Raw genomic sequence first — 20817 nt, forward strand, 5'->3', positions numbered from 1 at the left:
TGTGCATATAATGCATTTAAGGTTGTATATGTGTTGCATAATGAGTGTATGTGCTATATGTATAAATTAAGTGGTTATAGATCATATCATATAGATTTAGAAAATGGATAATGAAAAAATAAAGATTATAGGGCTATGCAAGGTGTGAACTGTTTATTTGAATTATAAATTGCATAAGAATCCCATTTTGTATCCCTTTGGACACCAACAGAACAGCAGATAAAAAGAAAAAAACAAGAACTCTTCAAGAAAGGAAGATACTGCTTACATACAACAATAGACGACTTGTAAGGCAACAATAGCAAAACATACTGGCTAAAATATAATGTACAACATCAAATGTTTCCAGGTTCTGTGTCATTCTGCATATCCAACTCCTTGACTTCAACAACAGGGTTGTCATGTGGAGCAGCCAATAAAACCTTGTGTCTCTTATCAGCAGTTACAGCATTTGGAGACGTCGTGCTCTCACCATCAGGCAGAGATAATGACAATGCATCCATTGTGCCCCCCATTTTGGAGAAAGAAGCACTTGCCTTCTCAGTTTCTGGCAGACTGGGAGGGGTACCTTTTTGTGATCCGTCAGCTTCAGAGTATGGTGCATTGCCCAAAGTTGATAATGGGGAACCATCTGGTTCAGAGCTTTTACTCATCCCATCTTTTCCTACACCTACAACAGAGTTAACAATCAGCTTGGAAAGGACACAAAAATGCATACACTACTAATGTTGACAAAAATAATGAAACTAGTTGATCACCTATATTGGAAGCTGTCGCAGGAGATGCATTTGCACTTGAAGGCCACATGCTTCCACTTCCTTTTTTTATCCTTGACTGCAAGGAAAGCAGCATTCAATTTCATCAGTTGTAGAGAAATGATCATATCTATACCGTCTTTTTTTCCCCTTTTAACCTTCTTCTACATGCTCTTAATAGCCAAACAAAAAGCATCCTGAACTAGTATGATAGGCTAATAGAAAAAAAGAATTATGTTGCATGGACTCAATAAGGAAGGATGTAATACCTTCGAGTTCTCTTCACAATACTTAATAGAAGCTGAAACACTTGTGCAGTGGCCATGCAGAAGAGTGTAGGCCCACAAAATTAGCTTCCGTGAAGTGTTCATATCAAGTATGTCAACCGCGTCTATCCCAGGTTGGATATATGTTTCTGTAGCAAATTGAGATGGCACCATATAAAGGTTTATACCTGATGGAAGCAATGCACAATATGTGTCCTTGTAGAAATTATAGCAAGACCTAAGCAACATAGAAGCAGTTTCCAGATCTTCATCTGCAGCTCTCTTTACTATTACATTTTTTATTTTAGACAATGACGGGTTCCACTTCCTCTCAAGATCCTTCACATGATTCATGTCTTCAAAAGATGAACACCATAATTCATCCAGTTGGAGATCAACACAAAGCAGTTGTGAGTTCTCTAATCCATTAACTGGTGAATTTGGACCTTGGACTTCACTGGAGAGTCTTGAATGCAAAGGCGTTATTAAAGCCATGCTAATTACAAGTGATCGACACCAAGCAGCAGAAACATGCTTATGAACTTTTGCGCAGTTACTACTCGACAGCTTTGGGTTCTTCAAACGCTTGCGTATCTTCTCATTTATTCCTTCAAGTGTTTCAACTTTGATATTTTGCTCTAAGGACTGGATATATCGATAAAGATATCTGCAAGGAATGTCAGAATGTTTGCATAAGCAAACTGTTTTAACTGTAATCAGGCAGTGGACTCCATAGCTTTAACGGATTCAAAACTGTATTCCACAAATGCTCATTTTGTTTAAAGCCCAATCCAACAGTTGGGATAAACAATAGATACTTCTGGGATATACTGGAAAACTCATACATTCTCAAAAATGAAAAATATATTAAGTACTTGATCTGAGGACAATATCTTCATAGTTCATGTACTTGTATGAGAATATTGACCAACCAGCTGAGAACGCATATATAAGTGCTAATCCTATTCAGATTGTTATCAAATAACACCTATTTCTTGCAGTTCCTATATGTGCACCAACACATTTATAGAAACAAGATAATACAATTTTCTTTTGCTAATCCAGATATAAGGGGCATGGCGATAAATATCCAAAACAAATCCTTCTCTCTAGTGTGTCTTTACATCAAAACACATTAAAACAAAATATCTCATTTACCATAGTAGAGAAGAAATTATCTTGGCAAGGGTGTGCCTAGTGGTCAATGAAGTGGTTGAGAACCATGAGGTCTCAGGTTCAATTCTCAGCGGAGGCAAAAAACACTAGGTGATTCTTCCCATCTGTCCTAGCATTGGTGGACAGTTACCTGATACCTATTGCTGGTGGGAAGGTGGGGGGTATCCCATGGAACCAGTCGAGGTGTGAAAGCTGGCCCAAACACCACGGTCATCAAAAAAGAAAAGAATTTATCCTGAACATAGTCCTGATATTAAAGAGCAATTAATTCCTTTCCTTATATCATTGTTATTTATCTCCCCTTGCAACTGGTGTAGATCAATATTGAGTCTACAGAGGAGGTAGGGAAAAAATCCTTTTCTAGTTACAATAGAGAGAGAAAACAAGTTTTATTTTTTCAATTGCAATGTGAGCGAAGTTGAAGACCACAGTAAAATATCAACTTGGTACAGCATACATAAAGTTGGGATCACTTTAAAAGGACTTACCCAAATAAGCAGCTCTCTGTCAACTCGGAGCTCTTTATTTCTGGCAAGCAACAAATATCAGACCACATGGTGACCTGTTCCATGAACAGAGAGAACATTTTCTCCAGATGATGCTCACTTGAGTTGCTAGCAGCACAAGATTTACTGTCACTCTGATGTATAGATGAAATTAATGCCTTTAAGTATCGTCCAAGGGCAACTGGTATGAGATCCTCAAGACACGAGGAGAACTGGATGAAATATATATACGTATGTTAGACAAGAGAGTTTTGATTAAATAGAAATGGAGATGAACCAAATTTATAAGAGTGGGATGAATTGATTAAATGTAGTACGGGCAGAGCTTTAGGCTTCATGTTGGTATCCAATAGAACAGGCAACAACGAGAGAATTGAAGAATTGAGGATCTAATTTGAATATCCTAACAATATGAAGTTTAAACTGATGATATGTAACATAGAATAAATGTTCTTTCAAGCACTTTTCATGTTTTTCCTGCATTATGTTCCATGGCATTATAAATGGTAAGACAACTTTTTTTGATAAAGAGAAATGGTAAGACAACACTCTTTGCAATAAACTGTAATTCCAACTTGTAGAGCTCTAAGATATGGCATGAGAAATGCTTTTCCTATAAATAATAAAACTGCGCATTTTTGTCACAAAGTTTAGCCATAAGAAATGCTTTCTTATTCTTATAAATAAACTAGTTCTGGAAACGTGCCTTGCACGTTTGACCTTTGTTACTATTATAATTTATATAAGACCATCTCTTGTTGATATAAAATTACTCAACATTGTCTGAAGTACTCCTATATGTGTTTTTGTGCATATAAAATACTCTTTCTAGTGTTTAATTTCTGTCTAAAACATAAATATCAAAAAAAATTTAGGGGGATAATGAACAACTTGTAAAAATAGAAATATATTTTTACCAATTAGAATCATCACTCAAAAATTCTAAGTTCCGAGGCTTAAGTTTCTTCGAATATAAATACTCCGACTATCATTAAAATAAAAAGATGAATGAAGGGCACAAACAAATAAGAAAAGTAGTGACTAATAAAAAAATATTACATGAGAACTATTAGATGATGTGTTTTTCCAACAATCATGAAAATAAAAAAATGAACGAAGGCACGAATCAAAAAGAAAAATAATGACCAATAAAAAAATATTATATAAGAACTGTTAGATTATGAAACAAAAGGTGCAGTGGATTAATATATTTATCCAGAGAGAAATTAAGTAGAAGAAAGGGTTTGAATGAATGTGTATAATGGTAGAACATAAAAGGTTTATCAATCAAATTCATTGAGAAAGGGAAAATGATAATTTGTAACATCTAATCATGTATTGGTCAAGTTCAATTGTTATTAATGATTTAATTTTAAAAAATAGTGAAAGACTTTTTTAATTTAAAAAATGGGTGAAGGACATTTTCGTAATCTAACTTTGAACTTAAATCCTTCCACTTATAATAATATGTGATAAAGCAGTGAATTTTCAAAATCACCCTCAAAGAGGCTTATTAATAATTGCAACCTCAGAAAGGGTCGATGCAATAAGGAGAAGTGTACAAAGAAGAATATGTTATTTTCATTAGGATAAATATTGATGCTGCTAGTCATTGTGAACAATGTATGCAGCCAATTCATATGGAAGTGTGTACCCTCTTATCTGTCCTGAGACAGAAATAAGCCCGATCAAGGGTGCAAATGTCTCCTGTCTCCTCCAGCAGTTTTAAATAGAATAATATGTACTTGCGGATGCAAGTAATGAACTTCCGAGAACTTTCTGCCAAGTTAACTTCTAGGGCTCTCTTGTTCCCTGAGCAACCTTGGGTTCTGCGCCTGTAATATGAGGAAAAAAATGATCAGCTAATGAGGCAAGAAATATGGCTCCAATATCTGACCAAGTAATGGACCTGAAAAGAGAATTATCTAGGAACATGATTATAATTGACTTTGCCCCTCCTTCTTACCAAGTTCACCAGGTGAGAGAAATAAAATCATGCTGTCACTGTATCATTTGATGGCTACAACAACCTAACAACCTCACATTTCCCTCACAAACATAGGCATTCATGAATCGAACTTCAGTTCCTGTCAGTCTTCTTATGGATTTTCACATTTCCCTAAGTTGCGATAGTAGCATATCTTTCTCTCCTACTTGTGAGTGATGTAACCTATTTTTGGGAGTCGCAAAAACTAGCTTCTGCGAATTCTTACTCACCAAGCCCAATATTTTACAATCATACATTTAAAGGGTCAAATAAATTGACTCAGTTTCAGCAAGAAAATCAACACATACAAACTTTATGACCTGAGGCAGTCCCTTCGAGTGTGGTTCGACAAATTTAACACGGTTATCCAAGAAATAGGTATAACTCATGGTGAAGCTAATTATGCGGTTGTTTATCGTCCTCTGCTCCACATTTGTGCTTGTGTTTGATCGTCTACGTTGATGATATAGATATCACAGGTAATGAAGATGAAACCACCCAAGTTAAAGCGTCAACCTTTTTTTGGTAATTTTAAACCACGAACCTTGGTCGGTTCAGGTACTTCTTATAATTGAGGTTGCTCAATCCAAATCAGCCATTTTCATTATCAGAGGAAGTATGCCATTTAAATTCTTACAGAGACAAGCATGACAAACTGTAGGTTCATTGATACTCCGTGGATCCGAAGATTAACTTTCTACCTGTTAAGAAGTCCCAATAGGAAAAGGTTAGGGAAATTGGTCTCCTTGGATGGACTTTGGACAATTCTCCCCTCATGAGCTAGCTTTTAAGGTTGAGTTACACTACCAAATTAAGGAATACCCTAGTAATAATCTTGGAAGGTATTGGAGATTGATATGCAAGTTAAATTACCACACCATGACTCGCCTTGAAATTGTTTTCCTAATGATGTTGTAAGTGAATACTTGGATTTCCTTGTGATAGTTATTGGAATGCATTTATTTGTATCCTTCGATACCTAAAATATATTCCAGGAAAAGAGAGTACTTCATAAATATCGAGGACATGAGCATATTGATGGATATACAAATGCGAATTGAGCAGACATATGATCTATCTATGGAAATAGCATTATGGTTGGGGGCATCTAGTTTCATGGAAAAGTAAGATACAAAATGTAACTGCAAGATCAAGTGAAGAAGCAGAATATCATGCTACACAATGGCCACATGTGAACTCATTGAATCAAGTAACTGCAAAGAGAACAGTAATTTGGAGAGAATGGTCAAACTGAACTTGTGTGTGATAATCAAGTTGCACTTTTTTTTATGACAAGGGAAACCCGCAGCTACTACCTTTTGGGTGGGCACAAGGTAAAACTCCCGCTCCTATGCAATAGCTCGCAAACCACATAGGAGAGGTAACCCACACTAGGAGATCTGGTGCGACGAGCTCGACCCAGAAGGCAAACCCCTTGCTTTTGCTGACAAAGGGTTTCAAACTTGAGACCTCCAACGTGAGAGTCCCAAGCCCAAACCACTAGGCCACCCTGAAGGGTATAATCAGGTTGCGCTTTACATTGGATCAAATCCAGTGTTTCATGATAGGACAAAGCACATAAAAATTGTGTTGTCACTCGTTAGTCATCCAATAGTTACAACATTAGTTATTTCTTTTTAGCAGAAGTTATGTTCCTGTAATAGTGCACTTTTTCATTCCAGCAGTGTTAGGAAGTCATGTCCTAGTTTTGGTTGTATTTAAATTGTTTGTTTGTCTCGGAAAATGTAAGCAGAAAAGTAATTTCAGTTTTTGAGTACTTTTACTCAAGAGATTGCGGGTCCTCTCTTAACGAACCAACACCATAGGTAGAAAAAAAAGAAAACTTCAGATTTCATCTTGCATCGCCCATAACCAGATCCATTTGAGGGGACCATAACAACTTGGTATCAGAGCTGGGAGTTATGGGAGATTAAATTCAACATCAACTAGCACAATTGGTGAACTTGTTCTACGAAGAACGTGCAACCTATTTGGCCAGACAGGAAGCAATAAATGCTTGTTTGGATGCACTCGCAAAGGATTTAGAGAATTATAAGGTCGATCTTGATTCAAACGAAAATATGTCAGAATTGAGGTTGGAAGGGAAAACATAAAGTTGTTGGAGGGTCAGGTTCAGAAGTAGGAGGAAGTTTCATCACTCCTTGACATACAAAGTTGGATTTCCCACGATTTAATGGCTAAGAGGACCCTTTGGGATGGTTGAACAGATGCGAATACTTCTTTCGACACCAACAAACTCCAAGAAAAGGTTGGACTTGCTTCTTTTCATTTAAAAGGCAATGCACAACTTTGGTTTCTTCAACTAGAGATAGCTATGCCTTAACCATCTTGGGATGAATTCAAACGTCAATGTAACCTTCGCTTTGGGCCATCAATTAGAAGTGATGAGTTTATCTCGACTTTATGAACACAAGGAACAACCCGTTTGTTCACAATCGTTACATGCTTGCAAATCCAAGACAACAGATTTCTCACCCCAACAACATGCTAGATTTGTGAAGAAACTGACCAGATCTAAAAAGGAGGAAAGGCGGCTTAAGGGACTTTGTTTCAATTGTGATGGACCATTCACCCGAGGACCGAGGTCATCAATGCAATAAATTATTCTGGATTGACTTTATAGACGATGAGGAAGAGTTTGTTGGAAAGGAGGGAAATATTAATTTCCGCACTTACCGCTGGAGTTAAAAGCGCGATTTGAAGGAGGAGAGTAATGTTATCACTCCTTAGTCATCCAATAGTTACAACACTAGTTATCTCTTTTTAGCAATAGTTATTTCCTTTTAGTAGTAGTTATTTTCCTGTAATAGTGCAGTTTTTAGTTTTAGTAATGTTAGGAAGTTACGTCTAGTTTCCAGGGGTAGTTACCTTTTAAATGTTGTATTTAAATTGCCTATTTGTCTCAGGAAATGTAAGCAGAAAAGTAATTTTCAGTTTTTGAGTACTTTAACTCAAGAGATTGCAGATCCTCTCTTAACAAACCAGCACCATATGTCGTAAGAAAAAAAACTTTGGATTTCATATTACATCACCCCATAACCAGATCCATATCAGGGGACCATAACAAAATGATAGTTATTTCGTAAGAGAAGATAATCCCAATTCTCAAAAGATATTGTCATGAAGTCCGTGAAGTCAAATGATCAACTTGTGATATATACATCAAGCCCCTTACCTTACATATATAGCAAACTTAATACATATGATTTGTATGTCAGCTTGAGGAGGAGCATTAGGACTTTGTGAATATAGTACATATCAATAAGGATATACAAAATCAATTAGATTGATTTATTTCCTGTAATTTGCAGTTTTGTGTTCGTTCCTTTCTTAGAGCATGTAGACTACATTAAACCGCCAATAGCTTCAGGGAATAATCAAACAATGCCTTTCTCAATCTTCTTTTGCTTGCTTAGTTTTCTCATAATATGGATAACTTGCGAGAAAGGAACAGAAAAAACTTGTATGAAACATTCAAGGCTATCTTTCTTCCATTTTGAACTCTTTGGTAGAAAGAAAATATCTTATTTTATAGATACATGGATGGATATTTTGGAAACTCAGTGTTGATCTTTCTAATAACCTATGTCAACGTGATGACAATCTTTTTACATCGTAAGTTAAAAGCTGACACCGTCTTTGTGGATGTTGAGACTCTGATTCAACTATAAGACAGGCCTTCCCTAAATAAACAGAGAACAATCTATCTATAAGGAATCAGAAAATGTTATCATAGTGATTCCTCGATGTTCCAAAATGTCAGGACAGAAAAAAAAAAGAAAAAGAAAAGGAAATGCGTACCTTCCCTTCTTAACCGTACTGTCAATCTCCCACATGTTAATTGTGAATGAAGAACGAGACGACTTAAAGCAGAAGGAAAGTTCATCCTTTGCCTTCTGTATATCCATATTCCCACCTCTTCGATATAGGCCTTGAGCAAGCATATATCTAGCCTTATGAAAATGTTTCAGGTCTCCTTCCACACAGATTTCGAGAGCAGAAAGGCAATCACTGTAAAGCATCTGCCATACCCCTTCCAAATGTGAATCCCCTTTTCCATCATTGACAGAGTACTCTCCCTGAGTTCTATCCTCAGTGCACGTCGATTCTAAAATTGATGGGCAAACCTTACTGAGGATATCCATCACAGTATCCTGTGTTGGTTGATTGAAACAGTATGCAGCAACAACCTAAAATGCATCCAGGCACTAATTAAGTCAATAACAGTGATAACACATGGAAAATGACCACTTGAAAAAGGTAACTATTTCCAAGTCTGGCCAGAGAAGGGGCATACAGACTAAAAGTATTCAGAAGAAACCATTAGCTTAGACATGCTAAGTCCTCCCACTCCCAGATGCAATGGTCAAGTTTTATTTTTAAAACTCTTTGAGCTGTGAAGTAAAAGGGAAGACAATCCATATGCTGCTGAAATTCATGAACTTATATGGGTTACTGATTAGAGAAGAGTATTATATAATCACAGACCTCAACTCTAAGCGGCCATGTTAATAACCGAGTGAATATATTTTTGTTGCGCTTGCTTATATATTTTGTTTGAAATGTGGCATTGTTGTGTATGTCTCTCAAAATTTTATGGTCTATCGAAAAAGAATTTAATTTGCTAACTGAATTAGCTATTTTCACAACTATCAATACAGACCAGTTCATATCACAGCTTGCTTACATGTGTAACCGTCTCAATAAAGGAGGAGATGGAAAGGAGTTAAAGCAAAGCACCAACCCTTAAGGCCTCCTCATCTTGTTTCCTACACGTGCAAAGTAACTTCAACCGTGAAGCATGCATCCTATAGAATGAATCCGCAGCAGATGGATTCAAAGCAATAGCTTTAGCATAGAACGAAAATGACGTCTCATGAGAGTATCCAAGCTTCTCGGAGAGTTTTCCCAGATAAAATGCATGAGACCAATCCTCTCTGAAATTGCATGCTAGGTTATATCTTAGATGATGAAATAATCAAGGGAAATGGAGTCAACAGACAGACTTACTTGTGCGCAAAGGCCTTATGAAAGTGTCTCAATGAGTTCTGACAGAACATCATCCATGCTGAATCTTTAGATGGTACAACATATCTTTGGTCATAGATTGGTACTACATTCTGAAGACCATCATAATATACTAATGCCAATAACTCATGTATCTCAGCCTGAAAGAAGCAGGAGCAATCACATGTAGACAGTGAGAACTAAATGAGCTAAGGCCCCCTTGACTCAAACAAAAACTTTTTTTCAATAAGGTAACTTATCGTTATCTATATCTATCTATACTACCTTAGAAGCATGAACTCCATAACTTGAATGTTTAATTATTATAATACCTCCAATTTGAAAATTAAATTACAATAATACTCCAACTAAAAACACTCAATTTTATATATTATATTTATGCACATTCATATAAACTAGTTAAATAAAAATTGAGACGACATCGATCAACATAGTCAAATGCCAAGCTAACTGAAAATTGCTAACACCTAAGAAAACATTCAAATCATTATACATGTTTGTCAGGACCACCAACCAAACAATAAAAAACAAGAAATCTAGATACATGAAATTCATGTATATTCAGAAGATTTTTTCCAACTCTGACAGTGCTTCTGTCCTTGATCACTCCAAGGTGGCAATTAGATATAACAAAAGAAAAATTTTCTTCCACAAATTATCAGAGTGAAGCACACCTGTTGATCTGCTGTTTTCGCTAAAGCTGAGGTCATCAACAAACATCGCCTGCTTCTTCGGCGACTTGCCTCAACTCTTTCAGATAAAGCAGCATTTTTCCTCCATCCCAGAACATTTATTTGCTTGCTTCCGTCATTTAGCAGCAAGTCTACCTCCTGTGTTCCCAAAAGTACAGAAAACAAAGAGATTAAGTAACTACGAAGCGCAAGATATGAACTCCCACCAGTTAGAAAAGTGTCTTCCGTTAGGGGACGTATTAGCTGCAAGCCTGGACAGATAGATAGCAGAATATTCTTACCTCATCATAGATATTTGCTAGTTTCTGCCAACTCTCCAAGCGTAGGAGATTGTAAATTAAATCATATTTGATGAGTTTTGCATTTTGCTGCACAAATTCCGCCCCTTCTTTGGTCAGAACAAAGCCAGCCCATTTATCAGTTGCATTCATTTCTTCAGACAGAGCAAGAAGATAATACAAGTTGCTATAAACTTCCAGGTATGGCTCAGAACTGCAAACAACCAATGGCAAATATCTGTTTGATTCCATAGTCCAAAATACTAGTAAGTCTATTCGCCATAGTGCTGATCCCACAACTAACATGTTTACCTTCCTTTTGATGATGCTTTCTGTTGTTCCAGGCTTATGGGGTCTGGTAATAATATCTTTGTCATGGATTCCAGAAAGCCACTGGATCCTGCTTCCTCTGAGAGCTTGTCTTCACACATTTCAGGACCATCTAAGAACTTGTCGATTGCATTTCCAGCTAAAACATCATCTGGTGGTTGTGGAAAGTGCTTTCGTATAGCTCTAAGGACTCTTCGGAGTTTAATGAGCCCTGTCCTCTGAATGACGAGCCAAATCGAGAACTTTTAAAATAATATATTTTACATAAACTTGGGGAATAAGGGTTTGGAGGAAGGTTTGATAAATGGGATTCAAGAAAAAGAAGACACATAGCACTTACAGAAGAAGCTTTAGCATAAGGAAGTATATACTGAAAAACATCAGCACATTGCTCCTTGGTTTGGTAATCACCCCGGCTTGTGTTCTTATGCTCACCTAAATCATCTTCATACGATGCATCAGACCTTAGATTCAATCCATACAGGCAATAAAAGCACTGATCCAAAGCATTATCAATGGCAAATTCAAGCTCCTCTTTTGCAACTTCACTTAGCTCAGTTCCATCTTCGACCAATTGATCCTTAAAGTTTGCCGATCTAGGATACGTACTGTCAGAGATATCATCAACATTCTTACTGTCCTCCATTGTAGTTTTCTCAACCTCCAGAGCTTTTCTGGAAGAAATAGCCTCTGCACTAATCCTCTCAACAGCAACTTTATCTGAAACGGTAGCTTCAGCTCTATCTACCTGACCTGCTTCCACATTCAGCTTCTCCAAATTTGATAAGTTCGATAACACGTTGACGTGACTTTCATGAGTAAGTTGCTCAGATTTCTGTACATTATTATCATGGTTAGACTGTTTGTCACACTGAGACATTTCAAATTCCTTGCAAGTAGAGTGAAAGTTAGACTTCAGTTTCATATCCAAGTTTAAGAGGTGCTTTATTGCAAGTTTAAGAAATGTTCCTTCTTCCTCTTCACCAGTTGCACTTGCACAGCAGACACCAAACTCAGCTAGCATGTCATGTATTGCCACGATCAACTCTGTCTGGCATGACATGGTAGAAGAGATCAGCTTATTTGTAATCACATTAATGTTACAGATGAAATTTGACAGTCTAAACCCTCTAAGAAAGAAAGATGTCTTACTTGAGTTTTTATAGGAACATTTGGGATCAAGTGTTGGAGTTTACAGAATGCAATAACTGCATCTATGAAGTACACGCTTTCTCTTTGTTCCGTATGATCTGAAATTCCTGAAGAAGAAAATTTCTTACAAGAATATGTGTTGGCAACATTACACATAAACATCAGCAGCAACGACTGAATATCACCAATGACAGTCACTGGAACACCATTCTACAAAAAAAAGACGTATCAAGTTCTGCAACATTTGCACCAAAATATATTTATCAAAAGCTAAGTTGCTCAGACTCTGTTGCGGGTGTCCGATAAGGGTGAGGATATAGAGGTGAGATCCTCTATGATCTAAATTTTAGAATTCGGGATACGGATCCATGTATGGATACCGATGAGGGGATTCAGCTAAAAGTAAATCAAATATATATAAATAGACTTGTAAAACCTAAATTATGAGATATTATGTGGAAAACTTGAGGAGAAAATATTATCAGGAAGAGAATCATGGAAGGAGATAAAGGGAGGTAGTGAGTGACAATAGAAATTTATATATACAAGGTGCTCCATTTCTTCAATTTCACCTTAGTTTTTGTTTTTATCACAAAAATCATTGAATCTATCAGAATCTCTCTCAAATTTGGTACCCACACCCGCACCCACATTGTGTCGACACGGGTGCAGCACCAAAAGTGAAGACTCTGAGAAACTTAGATCAAAAGAACACAGAGAGAAAACTAATTTGGTTTCCTAAGATCATTGCTCATCAATTAAATAAACGTCATAATTTCTAGGAAAACCAAATGTAAAGTACCAGTTTACCTTTCTTCTAATATTTGTCAACAAGAACATGGACCTTAATTGTCTATACGACCGAAGTTCAGGATGAGAAAGTGCTAAGCATCATAACCATAGAACTACGGTTTACTATCTAGTATGCAAAGTCAAAACTGTTATAAACAGTAGAAAGTTGAATAAACAAACATAATTTTTTTTTTTTGAGAATTTAACCAACAAACATAATATGACTAATGTTGGTCAAAACCCATAAGAAAGATGCTTCATTTGAGCTTTTCTAAATCTTCTCTCTTTTTCTTTTTTTCTTTTTTTTTTTTTTTTTTGTGTGTGTGGGGGGGGGGGGGGGTCCAAGTTGAAACCAGGAAAAGCCAATGACATGATCATTTTAATACATCTCAATAAAAGGTTCAGTCTAAGAAGAATCTTTGTAGTTCAATTGGTTGGTTGCTTACACTTTCACCTTGTTGGTGAGAGTTTGGTTCACCACCTTGCAGTCCTCTCCCTCATTTCCCCTTCCCTTCCCCTTATGTATGATTTAAAAAAAAAGGTAAATAAAGGTTCATTCTGTGGATGTTTTGTCTAGGATTCTTTACTTGAATGCACAGTTTTTCCCCATCAAATCAAATTATCATTCGCCTTGATATTAATAGCAGTTTAGCATCATCAATAAAAAAAAAAATTAAAGATCAACACATCTGCCAAAAACACAATTCAGACAAAACTAACGTACAGAGTTTTCAGAAGGGTCCGTGATGCTCTTTATCCTTGAGGCACATTGAGATATTGCTTTCACTTCTTGAGCAGCCATGTTCCAGAGATCACTTGGGATTTCCTTAGACTCTGTGTCAGAGATAGATAGCATATTTGAACCTTTCATCTGGTTAGAAAATTGATTCTCTTCCTCACTAACAGCAGTAATAAGCATCTGCAGCTTCCTTTTGTGGCAATTTAAATAGACCTCAATGTTCAATGGCTCAGTTTCCTCACATCCTTTTATTAAAATATCCAAGGCAGACAGTTCTATTGAAGTTAGCCCTCTCCCTGTATGAGTGGTGACATGTGATGATTCAGCAGAGACCTCTTCTGAGGAGAAGAGAAGAGGAGCAAGTGTTTTTACACATTCAGAGTGCAGATTTTTCTCAACTAACTGATGGATACCATCTTTCATTAGAAAATCAACCTCCAAAAGATGAATCTCATGGAGAATTTTATTGACAGTCAGCCTCTTATACGATTTTAAGTGGGATAAAAGAACGAAATCACTCTTGCTTTCCTTATTTGTCAAATGCTCCACCGAAATAGAGAACTCCTCTCGAGCTCTCGCTTTGTCACCATCTGATAGAGATAATTGCCCACTTAACCAAAAAAAGCGAACCCAAAACTCATGATTTTTATTAAGTGGATATTCACTATGACCATGACTCTGAAAATGATCCCCCACTGAAGCACTTTCTTTCCTGCCAACAACGTGGAACGGATAGTCCAAAGCAACGCATTCAATTATTTTGCAAACATGATATGAAGCCTCTGACAAGAAGCTAGATTTTTTTGATGTGTCAGAAGAACACAAACCAAAATCATAATATAACTCAGCAAGAAACAAATTGCATTCAGGAGTCCTCTCCTGGCCCCAAAACCTTATCACCTTCTCTAGATCCAAAAATTTAGACATGCCATCCTGATATAAAATGCCTCGCCTGGCAACTTCTTCCAGGAGCATGTGACCCAAGTGGTAAGCACCATGATTTCTTGTCGTTTTCAGGACAAATCCTACAACATCTCTACATTCTGTGTCCTGTGAATTAGGAAGATCCTCAGCTTGGTCTGCAAGTCCTGCTTGATTGACAACATAGGGTCCTAGAAATTGCATTACAACTTTAGTGAGGTCCCTGCTGGTCTCAAAATCTAACTCTTCTTTGTCTGGTTTACGGCTTCGGAGCCTTTCCAGGCGGCTGCTTCGCCTTTCTTGAGGGTGTTCTCCGCAAATACTTGATTCATTTTCTCTACTAACACTACCTGTCTCAGCCCTGAAATCCATGACAGAAATGTTTTCAGCAGCTGTGGAGGGTGAAATATCTTTCCTTCCTGAAGGATCCCTAATTTTGTCTGGTATGCTTGACAATTTAATGATTATACTAACATCACCAGATACGTCATTCCCTGGTCCAAGTTCAGAACCACATTCAATTGATGGATGTAAAATTTTCAAAAGTTCACTGGCCAGAGCTGTCCAGGAAACTTCTGAAAGATAGAACTCCAAATTTTGCTTCAACTTTTTGGAAACAGGCTCCTCATCAAGGTCGACACCTGCAGCTTTTCTCTTCTCTGGAAATTTTAACCGCATATGTTTAGGTTCTAGCTTGTCTATCCCTCTTGGGGCAAATGAAATTGGTTCAGACTCTTCAATAGTTCTTTTAACAAGCAAAGCTCGAGAATGGGATGGCCAGTTTCTTAAAATTAGTTCCGCGACTGAAAGGCAGGCAACCTCATCGCCTATAGCAATAAGTACTTCTAAAAGTTTTTCCATGCAATTCCCTGCACATAGTCAAGAAGAAGCAAAGCTGAAGTTATACAAAGATGACCTCTGGCATAAGGTGAATATGGGGGCCCTAACAATCACGTCATGTGACCGGAAAACCTTATAAGAAAGCTTATAAGAACTTAAACATGATATAAAATGCTCACAGTTATTGGGACTGCAATATAATCCTTGCTCAAATGCCCAGCGGGAAATGCTCAACATTCCTATTGAGCATGCTAAAGTTCCCAGCTTATTCCAGACAACAGAATCCTTATTATCAATCTCTACAGCTTGAAGATAGCATTGTAAAGCATCTTTGTAGTACGGAGCACCTTGTTGTAGAAAAACAGTGGCAAGATTTTTCAATGCCAAAAATCTGCAGAAATGTGAATTACAATGACCCAGCATCAGATATATATGTTTAAAAAGTAATATTGTCAATAGAAGAGCAGATGGATTGAGAGCTGGCCCGTTATCCACCATGTTTCAACCATGCCACTATCCCTCCGATTTCTCAGTTATAAAAAGAAAGATATTGTCAATTATATTTGAGGCATTTAAGGGAAACTATCTTAGTTTATTAAAAGCCACAACACCTTATTACAGCTCCTATTGCACAAATTAGGTGTGAACTTCATGCTTAAATCTTTGAGAAGTGTGAAGGCCCCTACTTTGAGTATTTAGTTTATGTTGCAACTAAGAAAGAAATAAAGTATTGCATCTTTATCAATAGATTAAGGGTCACAAAATTCGATATGGTACCAAAACAAGATGAGGTCCACATTTTGAGTCTCACCACCACCTATCAACAGAATATTTCCACGTGATTGGACCAAATAAAAAAATTGGCCCGCACATGATGAGCGGTTATAGACCTAATTCAAATAACAGTCCTCTCAACAGATTAACCTTTTAGACGAGGCAACGTACATTTGTTCCATTTGCTTCACAAGATATTTTGTGCCAGAGATATCTTGTGCACGGACTCTTCACTTTGGATGTCGCACCTGTGTCGACACAACGTGGGTGTGGGATCCATATATGGTGAAACGATTTCGGGTACTTCGACTAAAATCAAAGGAGAAATTCGAGACAGATACAAATGATTTCTGATTCGAACTACACAATAAACACTAAAGAGATGCTTGTACTATATAATAATTACCTATTTGAACTTGCTCTTCAAAATTCAGGTATTCCTTACCTTCCAAAGGGTCCACCATAACTTACGGCACATTTTTATAACTCTAATTATTTATTTTTGAATTATTTTTAACCGAATCCATCCATCCATATCAGTACATAGATCCGTACCCCCTAATCTTAAAGTTAGATCATGAAGGATAACCTCTAGATCTTCACACATATTGACGCCTGCACTCAAGTCCGAGCAACTTACACCAACCTCTAGTTCATATGCTTCAACTGGATTACCTTATATGAAGCTTGTCTAACTCTAACACAAGACAACCTTAACAGGAATGAACTTCTGCTAGCTAACAGATGTTACCTAATACCTATGTAACAAGGATCTGGAATCTGTAAATCACTTGTCGTTGCACTATCCAATAGCTACTTGGTGTTTGGAACATGTTTTGCGCCCTTTTTGTCCTGAGTCGGGTTATTCCAATGAGCATGAGACAAGCACCTAAATTTGAGCTGGGGATGATGGAAAGTTAATAAGGCTATCAACAAAATCTGATGATTCCTGCTACTATCTTTTGGTGTTTGTGGACAAAAGAAACAAGAGATGTTTTGGTGGCATCTCAACTCCAGATCACTCTCTTAAAGCTAAATGCTAACTAGCATTTTTTGTTGGTCAAAGTTGACCCCGGTCCTTAGTGCTGGGCATTTTCTAGACTTTGTTAGCACTCTAGTTTTAGATTAACACTTTGTATAGGAGCTGAACTGAGCTAAATCTTCCTTTTTGTCATTCTGCTACTTGTAACGATGCTTCTTGATGATTTTTAATGAAACACATTACTTCTACATAAAAAGAAATACATAATTCTCCTTACATCCAAATTTTATGACAGCTGTCCATTTTGGAACATCCTAAAAATGTTTGACAATATCTTATTTATTCAATTCACTAAACTACTAAACTTTTCAACTTTGACAGGATATTTTGTCTATTAAACTAGCTTTTCACCTATTACTTAAATATATTCTTCCTTTAAGTGTTATCAAAGGCAAAAACCGCAATTGAGCTCTACGATCCTTTGGGGCTTCAAGCGTAAAGCACAAATAAAGGGTGGGCTTAATGGAAAAGGCACAAAGGGGAAAAGAATGTGTTTAGTCCAAGTAATTACAATAAAGTGAAATATCAATTGTTTAGTGTCACCTCTTCAGAGGCTCATTCGCAAGGAAAAGTATGGCTTAGAACCTTGATGACGACACTGGAGCGCACATTAAGCAAAGCAAAGCGCTCAACACATTTTGAGCTGAGCTTCAAGGCTTAAGCGCGCTTTAAACACACCTTTGACAACACTGTTTCTACTGACACTAATATGATATATAAGTTGAATTTACTCACCTCCACCAGGTAAGTGGAAGGTTCAAACCTCATAAATAGTTTCTCTTTTCCTTTTCCCCTCCTCCTCCCTTATGCAACACTAATGTTTCTATTAGGAAAAAACATATAAATCAAATATGATATCTTAAGGGAGGAAGGGCATACATTTTTGTGAAAGTTCCACGTTTTAAAATGTGTGGCAGTTTTATCTAAACTCAGAGAGAACACACTTTTTTATTGACTTAATTTTGTCTTCAACAGGCCCCTTCACATACTTCTTAAAGTGTGTGAAAAATCTTTTTTCTTTTAAATAGTTGGTAAAAGAAACTTATGAGACCTGAACCCAAGACTTCTGGTTGTTTTGATACCGTGTTAAGTGTGTGACTTTCTCATCTAATAGTTCAAAATGTTAGAAAGTGCAGTTTTTATTAACTTATATTTGTCTTCAACATCCAGAAAGGTGCACCAATTTTCTAAAATCAGAGGCTTAAACTGATCCTTTTATATCATGCTCTTTTAGATCTCTTTAAGTTCTTCAATTCAATATAGTCTCACTAACAATAATACAAAACATAAACTACCAATGATAGCGGGAATGAGCAACAAATGGACTTCAGTTTTAAATGCACAGGAAAATAATATGGGAAATGCTGTAAAGCCAGCTAAAAGAGATGGTAGTCCACTTGTAATTCTAGATTATTAGAGAATTAGTAGCCAGGAACAAGCAAGAAAGACAAGAAATTAACAATAAAATTAGAACCGGTAGTTTGAGTTAAAAGTTAAGCCTCAAACACACCTGAGCTGCAAAAGATGACCATCACTAGAATTACTATCCACCTACAGTGAAAACACAAAAATAATAAGAAGAAAAATAACCATTGTAAGAATGTATCAGAAAAGAGGGTGATTCCAGGGTAACCATCAGCATGTACCTGTGAATTTGCGACCAAAGGATCCTTTAATACCACTTCCAAAAGCTCACGAGCCTTTTTATAGTCTTTAGCTTCCAACTTCAAAAGTCCCTCGTGGTATGTTTGTGATAAGTGAAATTCCTGCAGAAACCAAATTATAAAATTCATTATAAAAAGACATAAATCAAAACAGCTCCTCACGATCACAAAATTGAGAGATGCTTTATAATTTCTTAACACAACTAGCATTTTCAAATTCTAAATACTTGATAAATGAATATAATGAATTAAACTAGCTTTTTATATCTTAATCTTGCACAATTAGGGTACTGAAACATAAGGGATTCTTTAAATCAATTCTTAAATCAATCCCAACAACTAAGCAGACAATTAGAAACCCCATTTAATCAAGCGCAAAAGCAAGAACAAGTTTACCTGGGCTTCTTTGGTTGGGGCTAAAGGTTCCCATTGGCTTACTGACTCTGTATCGTTGATGGCTGCAATCGAAAACTGAAAAAAAAAACAAATTTTGAAAGAAGAATCAAACACCCAGTTGAAAACTATACAGCAAAAAGTTGATTTATTTGAATTTTGATAGGTTACCATTGTAGCGAACAAGTATGAATTGAACTCTAATGGATTTTCTCCATTGAAGAATTGAGCGAGGGAACTTCGCTAACAGCCCTTTAGACGCATGAAATTGAATTTCAGTGTTAATATAGTTGTAGGTTAATTATATTATGTTGATGAGTTTTTTTTTTCTTTTTTATATAATTGGATAATTTTTTAAGAAAAAATTATTTATGAGAAATTAATTATAAATGGATACAAGTGATTTGATATTCTATAAACTAATAATATGGTAAAATAAGATAATTATAACTTGGAAAAGAAATGAATCTGTGATTATGTAATAGATTTTATATTTATTGATTTCACTTGTTATTTTTTAGGTGTGAAAATGTGTGTTAAATGTGATTATTAATTTTAATTTTAAATGAAATTTTGAAAATATTAATTTAGTTCTTGTACTTTATGCATAAAAAGATTTATTCTTAAATAATAAAAAAAAAAATTAAAGACAATTTTAACTTGTTCTTTTGAGAAAAGGATCAAAATAGTGCCTTTTTTTTTGGATTAAGGCTTAAAGTGATCCTTGAGTTTTCACATAGAGCAGTAATAGTCCCTCGTGTTTGCAATTTTGGTTCTCATTCAAAATTTTATCTACTTTTTAGCATTGATTTTATCCATAACCTATGTATGGGATGTGCAATCGTCATTTTATATATTTAGTAAAAATAACAACTCCATATGAAAGTACGTGAGAATAAAAAAAATTGTTTTGTTTAGTAGAAATCGTATTGCAAGTAAAGTCGAGAGGTTCATCACGATAATTTCACGTGCAATAGTACAATTTTTTCTTTTCTTGCAAAGTCTTATGTTAAGATGTTCTTAGTTTAGTTGCAGTAATATTTCTAGTGAACAAAACAAAGTGTTTTTCTTATGACCTTCTCTCAGATAGAGATATTATTTCTACTAAATATATAAAAGACGATCGGACATTTCTTATATAAAGTTCTAGGCAAAATTTTCGGGAAGGATCAAAAGTGCACCAATATTGCAAACATAAAGGACTAATAAGTGTTCCATGTGAAAAACCAAAGATCACTTTGAGCCTTGACGCAAAGATGAGGGACTATTATGAGTCTTTTCCTCTGTTTTTTTATATTTCTTATATTTTAAGTTTTTTTTCATGATTATGGCATGTTTTTTCGAAAGATTTAATCTTTTTGTCCTAGGCTTTCTTATTTTATTTATTTTGAATTTTAAGTTATTTTGACAACTTTTACATGTTAATGGTGTAAAATTTCTTTCATTTTTTGTTTGTTTATT

At 36.0% G+C, this 20817-nt stretch overlaps 1 protein-coding gene across 1 annotated transcript; it reads right to left on the reverse strand.

The window, feature by feature from the left end:
• Positions 1-136: 136 nt before the first annotated feature.
• On the reverse strand, positions 137-19666 carry LOC101245276 (calcineurin-binding protein 1). The gene is made up of 19 exons (XM_004245334.5): positions 19528-19666; positions 19360-19434; positions 18946-19065; positions 18810-18850; positions 15663-15874; positions 13708-15512; positions 12192-12401; positions 11380-12090; positions 11022-11257; positions 10713-10923; positions 10414-10569; positions 9722-9879; positions 9456-9648; positions 8513-8901; positions 4358-4538; positions 2686-2915; positions 1025-1688; positions 759-834; positions 137-670 (listed from the first exon to the last, which is right to left on the reverse strand). Exons 1-19 carry the CDS (start codon positions 19528-19530, stop codon positions 336-338), a joined length of 6006 nt encoding a protein of 2001 aa, XP_004245382.2. The 5' UTR covers positions 19531-19666; the 3' UTR covers positions 137-335.
• Between the last annotated feature and the right edge of the window lie 1151 nt (positions 19667-20817).

This window comes from Solanum lycopersicum, chromosome 8 (genome assembly GCF_036512215.1).
Source record: "Solanum lycopersicum chromosome 8, SLM_r2.1".
Classification (NCBI taxonomy): domain Eukaryota; kingdom Viridiplantae; phylum Streptophyta; class Magnoliopsida; order Solanales; family Solanaceae; genus Solanum; species Solanum lycopersicum.

Excerpts from the sequence above, each read along its gene's own strand:
- LOC101245276 (XM_004245334.5), bottom strand. Across the intron at positions 12,402-13,707 it reads CGGACCCTTCTGAAAACTCT|AATGGTGTTCCAGTGACTGT; the intron begins GTACGTTAGTTT and ends TTTTTTTTGTAG. Across the intron at positions 2,916-4,357 it reads GTCTCAGGACAGATAAGAGG|TTCTCCTCGTGTCTTGAGGA; the intron begins GTACACACTTCC and ends TATTTCATCCAG.